The sequence below is a fragment of the Stegostoma tigrinum genome, chromosome 8, assembly GCF_030684315.1.
Source record: "Stegostoma tigrinum isolate sSteTig4 chromosome 8, sSteTig4.hap1, whole genome shotgun sequence".
Lineage (NCBI taxonomy): Eukaryota > Metazoa > Chordata > Chondrichthyes > Orectolobiformes > Stegostomatidae > Stegostoma > Stegostoma tigrinum.
This window is the reverse complement of record NC_081361.1, coordinates 39,511,819-39,524,140: the sequence shown is the minus strand read 5'-3', so window position 1 is coordinate 39,524,140 and position 12,322 is coordinate 39,511,819. Positions and strand designations below refer to the sequence as shown.

Sequence of the window (12,322 nt, the reverse complement as noted above, 5' to 3'; positions counted from 1 at the left end):
AAACTCTGCAAAGTTAATACTGGTTAACACTAACAGGCAAGATTACATATCTTTGGCTATGGTCATGCTGTTTCTTTATATGCACAGCACAGACAGATTAACATATTATATAGATACACCATGTTATTGTACACAAGGTGTCAAGACAAAGTAGAGTATTCAGGTCAAGCCGAATTAGAGGATTAATTAAACCAGACCAGTATATGGAGAAGGAAGTGATGGACAGGAAGAGAACAAAGGAGCAAGCTTGCGTGCAGCAATAGGAATTGAAGAGGACAGCAGCGGCAACACTGTGTAAAGATAGTAAGGATAAATGCCTGCCATTGACCCAGCCCTAACTTCTGCAATTGTTTACATGTGCCTCGTTTGCAGCAAAGGCATTCCTGTTTGTGCATATTCTTCTGTATTTGTTGTGAAGGCGAGTTTGGCAAATCTCAATTCCAGTATTTGCTGCAGTAGCTGTTCTAAGAATACCATCAGATTGCAACCAATTAGTAAGTAAGCCTGCTGTGAGATTGCTAACCTTCTGTCAAAGTGAAGGTGTGGAGTGAACAACAAAAACAATCTGGCAATGGTACAGGTTGCCAGGAGTATGCCAAGGCCTGTGAAAGGGGATTGTTTATCAAACCTCCGTCCTCAGCTTTGGGAGGGGAGAGCTGCAAGGCTGATGATTTGTCCTGCTTCTGCGGTTTATATTACTCTGGGGCTAGTCTGACTTCAACTGCTTCATTTGCAAAGGTTTTACATAGTCTCTGCTGCAAATACATTGCTACTTGTATTTCCAATGCACGTTCTGTGTTTTAAGATAATGTTTCCAGGCACATTTTCTTCAAATTATGATGATTTGACACAGACATTTACTTTAGCCACATAAACTTTTTAAAATTAGCTAAGTACTGAATTGAGAATGCAAATATTGTGTCGTTATCTCTGCTCAATTTTACACTTCCTGGCAAGTTATCTACACATCTAAGATGACTGCGTATAAAGTATGTTGGCATTCCATTTAACACTCTCACTAGGCCTGGATTTTGCAGGCAGTGATGGATGACCAAGATATATCATCATGGTACCCTCTCCTTTAAAACTGAAGAGTGTGTGTGATGACAGTTTGTCACATCCAATAGATAGAAGATACCCACAAATTCAGCCAGTACTGTCAAAGGTCAATAATCTCTTAAAGCAGATTAAAATAAAATTAAGCTAATGATAAAGGTTAATAAAGCAATTACAAAAGCAAAAAAAACTGCATATGAAATAAAAAATTAAAATGCTCGAATTACTCAGCAGGTTTGACAGAACCTATCAAGAGACAAACAACATTGAAGGTTCAGCTTGATGGCCTTTCAAATACAAATTCTTTCTCTTGCCAAAGACGCATCCTGGCCTGCTGGGCATTTCCAATATTTTTTTCTTTTGAGAAGTACTTAACTGACTTTAAAAGGCATGCACTTAACCGGGGGTAAAAAAAAAAGGAGGGCACTGCAAATAACAAATGAACAGGAGTCATAACCCTGGTAATGACTGGTGTGTGCACTTCAATGAAGTGGAGGAGAGGTACCAGTAGTTTCTAGGAATGAGCAGCTTAGGACAATGGAAAACCAGTATGCTACTATGAAAGGTTGCAGGCACAGGTTGTGTGCTTATTGCACCATTGACACGCAGCGTGGAACAAATAATTTAAAGAATTAATGTAGCCCGTACAAACCCAAACAGACTAAGAAATTTTAAAAATGAAATTTGTGTTTTACTGATGCAATAATCGGTGATAAATGAGGACTCTATCTCAAGTCAGCTGGTATTAAAACCGACCAACATCTATTTCGAGCCCACCAACCCCCACAGCTACCTAGACTATACCTCTTTTCACCCACCTTCCTGCAAGAAGGCAATCCTTTATTCCCAATTCCTCTGCATCTGCTCCCAATGTGCGGCGTTCCACTCCCACACATCCCACATGTCCTCGTTTTTCAAGGACCATAACTTCCCCCCTCCTGTGATTGAAAATACCTTCAAATGCATCTCCTGCGTTTTCCATAGCTCTGCCCTCACATCGCATATTCCCCAACAAAAACAAAAACAAAAATAAAGACAGAATCCCCCTAGTCCTCACATATCACCCGACCAACCTTGGCATCAAATGTATAATTCTCTGCAAATTTCGCCACCTACAGTCCAACCCTATAGCCAAAGATATATTTCCCTCCTAACCCCAGCTACCTTTCATAGAGACAACTCTCTCCATGACTCCCTCGTCTGCTCCACACTCCCCACTAACCCCACCACCGCCGGCACTTTTCACTGCAACCGCAGGAGTGCTACACTTGCTCCTATACCACCACCCCTCATCACCTCCATTCAAGGCAAAATACAAACCTTCGACATCAGATACAGTTTCAACTGCACATCTGTCAATATGGTCGATTGCATCTGCTGTGGCCTTCTCTACATCGCCGAGACCAAGCGGAGACATTTTGTAGGAGCATCTGTGCTCTGTACATGACAAACAACTCCCCCTCCCTCTCCCTGGATGACATGTCCACCCTGGGCCTCCTCCAGTGTCACAATGACGCCACTTGCAAAGTGGAGGAGCAGCACCTCATATTCCGCCTTGGGAGCCACAGCCTGGTGGCCTAACTGTGGATTTTACCAGTTTCAAAATCTCCCCACCCCATGACCAACCCAGCCCCTCTCCTCCCCTAACTCCTTGACCTGACACAACCTGTCCATCTTCTTTCCCACCTCACTGACCAATCCTACACGCACTCACCTATCACCATCCCACGTACCTGCACAAACCCCACCCCTCTTCTCTCTACTTATTTCTGAGTTCCCCTCCCCCTCCATGTTTTTATAGCAGGGTCCCAGCCCTGAACACCAGCTTTCCTGTTCCTCTGATACTGCCTGGTCTGCTGTGTTCTTCCAACTCCACTCTTTGTTTTCTCTTTAGTGTTAAAATTCAGGTGTCTTTGCATGTGCAAGTTAAATGCTTTAATAGGTCTGTCCATCATGAATTTTCTGAAGATGTGTAAACATGAAGAAAGGGCTAGTAAGCATTTTCACTGCAACTGCAGGAGTGCTACACCTGCCCCTTAACCACCACCCCTCATCACCTCCATTCAAGGCAAAATAAAAACTGATTTCCAAGTAGGTAGTATTTAGAGTAAGGAGAGGTTTTGCTTTGGTCAACTGCATACTTCAAACATGTTTGTTGGCTGGTGATTGCAAAAACAAATAAAGTTTCAACACCTGTGATGTGGCAAACCAACAACTGTAACATTAACATGTTATTTGGCCTTCCTGCAAATGGACTGATGTTGGGATACTGGGCTTGAAATGTTAACTTTGTTTTTCACTCCACAGGTACTGCTAACAGATCTGCTGAGTTTCTCCAGCACTTTTGTTTTTACTTCAGAGTTCCAACATTTGCAGTTCTTTGTTTTAATTTAAAAGCAGTTAGAAGTGCTTAAAACTCCAGGGCAGTGCTGGAGGACAATTTAGGTGAAGACTGAAAGTACCAAAAAATGAGAAGTTACTCAATGGAATAATTAAGCAAGGAGAGTTGTGAGTGGATTTTGATAATGGACCTGTCACAGCATAAGGACTTAGCAGATGAGATAGCTCAAAAAATCATGTGCTCACAGAAGTTAGCTGGAAAGAAAGGACACAGCTCAAGAGCGAGACCTAGTCAGGGGAGCCAATGTTTCCATGATTGGTGAAAGGTCATACGGTGGAATATGTGGCCAAATGGGATAGCTTCGAAGAAGGCAAAGTGTCCCTTCAGTGTCTCAAGTTTTAAGCAGGCCCACGAAAGTCAGGGGACTGATGAAATTGAAGTTGTCAATGTTAAGGGGTTTTAGTAACAAGTTAGGAAACAGAGTTAATAGGCAGGAAGTGACTCTCAGAAAATAATCAAAGTGGCGCTAGACCATGAAGAACTAAGAGTTGAGGAAGGAATGTGCAATGATTCAATTGAATAAGTATCTCAGAAACTGGAATGACTGACCAGAATAAATCTTCAGATGTGTTCATGATATTGGTATTCAAACCTGGAGCAATCCTTCCTTCTCAGCACGGAAACTGACAGCTACAATGGAACGTCAACATAAACAGATAGGAATGATGTGCTCTACCAATCAGATGACTGTGGGCTTAAGAGACACATGACTCAAATTACTATAAAATCTGTAATCTGAAGAATGGATTAAGTAGAATAATTTGCTATGTCTTAACTTAATAATAACTGCCTGCAATGATTTACCAAGCCTGGAAAAAAGTGAAAGTATTACAGTTGATCAAAATGAAAGGTACGCAGGATAAACAGTTTAAAAAGGGTAAATCTTGAATACCAAACTAAACCATCTTCTTAAAGTAAAAATTCAAATGAAAAAATACATTTTGAGCTGCTATCAAAAATAAATAATTTCTCAAACAGGCAAATTAGTTTTTGCATTCGTATCATTCACAAGCACAGGTGACATTGAAATGAAATAGCAATGATGCCTTTCAAAAGGATCTTGGGTGGTAATTTTGGCTGAACCAATTCCCTGCCTGGAGTAATCCAAAATTTATTGCATTGCCCTGTCGTATCTCAGTAAATTCCACTGCTCCAGATTCTTAACTACTCCTCCTTTTAGAGTTTGAAAACCAGCTCAAGCAAAACTCTAAACTCCTCTCTCCCCATTGTTTTGGTGATACTGTTTTTATTAATTGCCTGCCAGAGGAAACAGCCAATCAATCTCAAAATCACTCCATTTTATTTTGCCTATTATCTTAAACAGACAAAGTCTTATATTTATGATCTCAGTAAGAACCAACACTAAATTTTTACATCCAAACAAGGCAACCTACATTAAATGAAATCTTCATCTCAATCCAGTTAACAAAAGTACTTACAGCAGTTGAATGTTCCCTTGCTACCTCACTTGTTTGTTCCCAGTCACTGGCAATTTCTGATGCCCATTTTCATACTTTCACAGATATGTGCAATGACATAATAGCCACTTGGAGAATTTAACTATTTAAACTGCAGACAATTTTCATTAGTAGATTGGAGATATGAACCGCAATGTTGCATTACCCAGTCAGCTAATTCAACTATGACAACAGCCCACAATATCACGGAAATTTATTTTATGTCTCATTTTGACACTTCAGTGTATACAGTGGAAGTTACTGATTTGTAATATTTTTCAATAATCCAGCTGCATGGCCAAAGGTTACAAATTGGCAGTTTCCAATTGTCCTGTAATTTTGTAACCTTGAAGCCCTTAGTTGGTCCTTCATGGGCCTGAGGGCAGGAGGACAATCCTCAACCCTTCCATTGCTGGATTTAAATGGGGGGGGGGGGGTGGAGGAGAGGTTCGCAAGGCATCAAGCATCCATCCTGAGTATTCCTGCCTTGTTTCAGAGCTCCGCCGAGCTACTGTCTCCCAGCCTGTTCCAGGCAGGGAACTGGAAGGGGATGGTGTTCAATTACATTCAATTAATGTGGTAGACAAGGGAATGCCCTGCATTTTTTTAAAAATACAACATGGATTTCAGGGCACAAGATACTGTATAAAGTACAGCCACCAAATGCAACACTGCATGGAACTGGAGGCAATCTACAACATGAATAGGGAACTGGTGGTAGGTATTGAATTATAAAACTTTCAAGAAAGGAACAATTCAGCCCTTTGCGCATGTGCTGGTGCTTTGAAAGAGCAGCCATGTTTATTTACACATCCCTCGTTAGGTCTGTAACCTTGAGAACTCCTCAGTCTTAACTACCCATCCAATCTCCTGTTGAAGTGATTAATGGCATATGATTTGACCATTATAGATGAATGCTTCAAGTCATTTGTTCTGTCATCCTGAATTCTGTGAAAATGGTAACATCTAAAGAATAACGTGCTCAAAAGATAACAGAGAATACTGGAGGAACTCAGCAGGTTTGGCAGTATCTGTGAAGACAGAATCAGAGATAACATGTGACACTTCTTCAGAACTGCCAGGTGTTTGAACATTTTGTTTTAAATGTTTGAGAGAGGCAGAAGAGTTATTAATAGCGGAGAAAGAAAAAAAATGTAAAATGCATCTGAATACAGGTGCAAAAAGGAAAGAATTGGTCCTTTCTATTAAGTACAAAGTAAACAAGGTAGAAACAAGATATGGCTTTTGGAGGATTGGGGGAGAAACAAGAGAGGATTCAAGAAAAATGGGGAACAGACATGATACAGTCAGTTTCCGAAGATATTGAATTTAATATTGAGACCTTAAGGCTGCAAGTGGCTAAGCAGAAAATCAGGTATTGTTCCTGGAGCTTGCATTGTGCTTCACTGAAACTCTGCAGCAACCCCACGACTGAAATATTCACATGTGAACAAGGAGGCTTATTGAAATAGCCAGCATCCGAAGTCGGTCTAAAGAAGACTCTTAAATTGATCCTAGGAACGGAGGGACTGGCGACAGTAGGCCTGTACTCATTGGAGTTTAGAAGAATGAGAGACACTTTATTGAAACACAGTAGATTCGAACAGAACTTGACAGGTAGATGCAGATATATTGTTTCCCCTTGTGGGAGTGTCTAGGACTAGACACAGCATAATCTCAGAATAAGGGGTTGCACATTTAAAACAGAGATGAGGAGGAATTTCTTCTCTTAAAGGTTAGAGGTCTTCTCTTAGACTGTGGAATTCTTTACCACAGAGAGCAGGAGGGGCTGGGGATGAAGATATTCAAAGCTGATATCGACAGCATTATAATCAGTACGTATGTAAAGGATTATTGAAAAAGGCAGGAAAGTGGAGTTAAGGATTATCAGATCACCTATGAACACATTAAATGATGGAGCAGACTTGATGGGCTAAATGGCCTAGTCTATTGCTATGTGTTATAGTCTTGTGGATAGTGTGGTTCTTGAGAGGGAATTTTAAGGCCAGATTGGCAAAAGTGAAGAACTGTAATCCCTGTTAAGTTTAATTAAATTTAACTTGTATAATAAATATCTGGCGGAATCTGATAAGCAATCATGGAATCAATCTTGATCACAATTGATATTTTATTTGCGCAACCATCACAATCTATTACTTGTATTTACCAAAGGTTAATTCTGGGTGTTAAAAGACAAGTTGCACATGTATTGTAGATAAAATTACTGTTTTAACCCTTCTACAGTAACATTTATTGTTTGTTTAAAACTGCAGAAACTTGTGGCCTTATTCTCTTAATAAAGCCCCTGGATCTTCCACTTTGTCTACTTTAAAATACAATTACAAATCCCTGGCTGAAATGATTGGCCAGTCTGATCTGGGATTGTAAAACATTTTTTCACGTCGAGCATTCCAGATCTTCATAACTCTGAATTTTTCCTCAACTCCCCTTTAGATCTATCACTGATCTAACTGCCAGGTGAATTCTGAGCACTTTTCAATATGCAGCATCATGGACTAAATACAGATGGTAAGGTTACTAACATTACAATGCAAGGAAGCAATCAGCGAGCATGCAGACTCAAAGTGGCATATTTGTAATGCAACACGTAAGTGTTAACTATGTTGAAAACTGCGTACATCAAGAAACAGAATCTTTCACACTTTCTAACTCATGTGCTGATTAGACAATGTCAGCTAGATTACATGTGATCTGTTGCCCTATATTAGGCTTAAATATGTATGTGGCAGCATCACATAAACAAGGATCATATATTAATAGTTTCCAAAACAGGAGGTGAAATTTAATTCATGTCACATTTATTTTGTGGAAATAATTCACTGCCTTTCTCAACCTTACCTCTCTCACTCTACACCCCGTGTTAGAGGTGCTCTCTAAACTCACGTACTCAGACAATGAATAGCTACCACCGAAATCTCCTTGACCTCAAAAACAGTTGTTAATGAATTTAACAACGAACAACACAATTAGATAAAAAAGTTCAAGTCATCGATGAAGAAAATTTGGTGTATTTAATTCATGTCAGTTTTACCTTAATTGATGAAGAAGCATAGAGCATATCTTCAAGTAAAAAATGGCAGCACTGGTTCAGATAACCTTCACAGAAGTCCTGAATCAACTGCAGATTATACAGGCCATCAGCCAATGACATGGTCTCTTTCAAACAGATATCTGAAGAAACAAACATTTACAATTATTAAGCTGTGACAAGATTTTCCTTCAGCATCCTCAGCAATGCTGACTCCAAGGAAAATGTAATGAAAAATAATCCTCAATAAACAGGCTACAATGTTTTGCAGACATTCAAGATTCAACATCCTTTTTTAATTTGCTACATTTGGTCTTAACACCCAGTTAATTTTCTTAATCATATGACATCCAGTTTCAAATAAAAAATAAGCAGGTAATGAGATACTTTAGCTCAATTAGTTTCCATTTATTTTCATCACATACAGCTGGAAAGCTGACAAAAGCTCATCACTTCTAAGCACATCTCAGTAAAGGAGGGAGATTAAAATACTGCTGACATTAAACAGAGTTAAAAGCTAAACATCTGCAGCAGAGGTCTTTATAGGCTGAAGTCTATCAGGTGGTCTGGGTACAGCTAATGCTGCAGAGGTCCTAACTTAATGCAACATTTCAGGGCACCATTTAATGAAACAACGGCTGCATCATTTTGGGCTAAGTGTAGCTTCTTAATATTATGCATTAATAGGCTCCTATGGGACAGTCCCTAGCCAGGCTGTGTGGGTTCAAGTCTCACATTCTCCAGAGGTGTGTCACAAACTCTCTGAACAGCTTGATTAATAAATATCTGTAATGAATTAATTGGAAGAGTTCCTGTACATTTTATGTGCAGTAGAAGTAAAAGTGTGCTCAGATAGTTCAACAATACGATAGCAAAGAGAGGAAATTTCTCTTCATTCTGCTCTTCAGCGAGAGAAATATTTGTCCTGGAGAAAGAAAAACTATCATTTCAATCCACAAGGAAGGGAAATCATGAGCCTTTTAGATGAAGTAAGAGTAAGGAGACTACAGTGTACCAAATTTTAAAATGGCAAAGATGGTAATTAAGAAGTTCTTAGACATACGGGTCCTGAAATATTACGGGCTGTGATTCTGCAAGTAACAACAGAAAAGCCAGCAGAATTCGCCAGGTCTTGCTCTATGTAAGAAAAGCCCAAAGGAAGCAAAACAATTAATTATTGCCAAGTATTTAATCAGTTCTATGTGGTTACGTAGAATCTTTGCAGCCATTTCCCAAAGACCTCAAATATTATTACAATGAATCAAGTAAAAATCTCAGCATGCAATTCAAGTTGTAGCATTACTGGAAAACAGTTAATTCTTTTACACAGGATCCCAGATGGAAAATAGAGTCTCACCTTCCATTCGGATAATATCGGGACAGTAAAAATGAATCAATGCAGCTAATGCACAACCATCTGTGGTGTCCTTCAACAGATTTTCGACTGGTGAGATGCAGGGCAGCTGTTTAGGTACCATTTGATCTTTCCTGTAACGAGCCTATCACAGAACAACAGATGCAGTCAGATGAATAAATTTATTTGCAAGAATAAACAGTTAAAATGAAAAATAAATCTAATTTCTCTGAAATAACACTAATTTTTAGTTATCTGGGAGCAGGCCAATTTAAAATTCACTTTTTCACTATTCAGGTCATTTTGAAATGAACATGGCTTTAACAAATTACAAACAAAGTCCCTATTCTGCAGTAGATGCACACCAGTTTGCACTTCACTTTAAAGGTCACAAGCCATTTATGGACTTGGTTGTGGACATTCATAAGGGTTCTTAAAAGTAAAATATTACAACAATATTAAACAAAAATATTAAAGTCTACACTTCACTGTTCTGGCTGCTAGTTGTTGCAGCTAAAGCACTGATAAAATCATGAAGATGCCAACAGGGGCATCTCAGGCGCCACAGAAACAGTTGTCTGTCTGTTCACTGTGAAAATGAAATAATAAGTATTGAAAATGCCTGTGCAGAAAGCGCAGCTTCGTTGATAACAATATCAACAAGTTATTTCAACCAACTAGAATTTAACTACTAAGACGCATCTTGCAATCATGTAACAAAAAAGTTAAAGTTAATAATGGATCACTTGCATTAATCCAGTAGTAGCCCATCCAATCAGTCATAGAGTGGATTATCAAGCAAAGGAAGAGGAGTCCCATAATTACTTGCCTTTAGAAGGGTGACAGAAGTGGATTCTGAAACAAAAATGGTGGGCCCTCCAGAATTCTGATGATGCCACCGAATCACTTTTGTGTGAATCTGGAGAGCTGTCATCTAATTATTTCAGATTTCCAGCATCCTCACTGGACTGCACAGTTTAATGTGAGAAGCCAGATCTGTGCATCCAAATACTGTTAAAAGACTAGTGGGATTTCTCAGATTGGCTTGTAATGGCCTTTGGAGAACAGTTCCAGTCAACTAATAAACTGTGAGAAACGGTTCATGAGGATCACTGTCGTGCTGCTTTTCCACATGAGCGATGCAAGTGACTCTGAAAGGTGAAAGTGGCTGTGGTCTGTAAACTAAAGATTATTCACATTACAACCTGAATGCTGGAATAAATTACAGTCCTTCTAAATGAGTCTTTCCAACCATATTGATGGTCAGCTAAGAGTCCCACTGTTGGCACATGCAGCCATAATAATTTGAGAGTTGGCACATTTTGGGTAAACTGAAGAAGTGAGTCACAAGTCTCACTTCATTAGAAGTGATTGGAGACAAAATCTACATAAAGAAGCCAGAATTCCAAATCTAAAATCTAAGTAAGAAAGCTTAACTGGAAAAATCTTAATTTTAGCAATTATTGAATACAACCAAATAGTTGTAAGTGAAGTCGATGCCAAGAAATGGCAATTACATTGGGATCAATATATCGTTAATAGAGATATGACATTTTAAAAAGTCTAATTGTGTACATTGTTCAATATCAAAAACAATAAGTCAACAGGTTCTGAAGATTTAAAATTCTCATGTAAATCTATATATTGTGTTTCAATCTCCAGTACAGGTAGCACCTAAAGTTTAATTGCCCAGCAAATGCACTCACTAATACATCTCTAACTAGTCGTTCACAAAGTTCTCATAACCAATGCTCTGGTATAACTGATTCCAAAACTTAAAAATACTTGTGAATATTTACAACATATGTTATGCTTATGCATTCTGAGCTAGAAATTAATATATCAGGGATGTTCGGCATTCCTCACTTCCCGCCCAGTACCACCTGGTTTCCACTCAGCTCCACCCTTGACGTCCTGCCACCGTGTCAAAATTTACTGGCCACTTGAGGGCCACAATTGGGGCACGGGTAGGTGCGATTCTCAAAGCCTCACCTGCACCCTGAAAAACTAAAGATAGCTCATGAGAGACTGAGCGGCCACCTGGGAGAAGTTCTGGGCACCCCTGACTGCAAATCCCTCACAGGGCACCCAGGAAAGTTTTCCCATGAAATAATCTACAGGGTGCCAGCCTACAAGAAGATACCGAATTTGGCATATTTACTTCTCTACTGACTTAGTTCCAAAAGGATGATTTTTAAAGCAAATTATCAATTGTTGAATCGAGTTGATTAAACGCTTGTAAATAAATCCATCGATGGTTTATTTGATAAGTTTGCCCTATGATGCAACAGCAACTTGTGCAGACATGGAACTTGGAATTTTTTGCTCATATGTTCACCAACCAGTTTTTCACCAAATAAAACAAACGGGCAGAAAATAGCCTGGTCAAAGTGAAGAAGCAAAACGTTCCAGCTACAAATTCTGTTGCAGGTTGTCCCGAATCAAATAGTTTCAGCTGGGATTCCCATCACAGCACAAAGTCCAGTGCCCGGGGAAGGAGATGCAAACACACAACCTGCTTTAAAAGAAAATGATACCCTGAGATAGTAGGAACTGCTGATGCTGGAGATATTTTTCAATCTGAGATAACGCGGTGTGGAGCTGGATGAACACAGCAGGCCAAGCTGCATCAGAGGAGCAGGAAAGCTAACGTTTCGGGTTGAGACCCTTCTTCAGGGGAAGGGGATTCTGAAATAAATAGGGAAAGAAGGGGAGGCGGATGGAAGATGGATAAAGGAGAAGATAGGTGGAGAGGAGACAGACAGGTCAAAGAGGTGGGGATCGAGCCAGTAAAGGTGAATGTAGGTGGGGAGTTAGAGAACGGATGTGTCGGTCCACGGAGGATGGACAGGTCACGGATGCGGGATGAGGTTAGTGGGGAGGAGATGGGGAATGGGGCTTGAGGTGGGAGGAATGGTTAGGGAGGTAGGGGTGAGCTGGGCTGGTTTTGGGAAGCAGTGGGGGGTGGGGATAAGCTGGGCTGGTTTTGAGATAGAGTCGGGGGA

General features: G+C 39.8%; 1 protein-coding gene across 3 annotated transcripts in view; it reads right to left on the bottom strand.

The window, feature by feature from the left end:
• Positions 1–12,322, bottom strand: part of camsap2a (calmodulin regulated spectrin-associated protein family, member 2a) — a 163,248-nt gene that overhangs the window by 42,671 nt on the left and 108,255 nt on the right. For all 3 annotated transcript variants that reach the window (XR_007248366.2, XM_048538636.2, XM_048538637.2), the window contains 2 exons: positions 9,321–9,462; positions 7,967–8,106 (listed from right to left, as the gene is read on the bottom strand). Coding sequence is in view for 2 of the 3 variants with exons in the window: in XM_048538636.2 (XP_048394593.1) it covers positions 7,967–8,106; positions 9,321–9,462 (282 nt within the window). In the remaining variant the exon portion in view is untranslated. The remainder of the gene's footprint in view (positions 1–7,966; positions 8,107–9,320; positions 9,463–12,322) is intronic.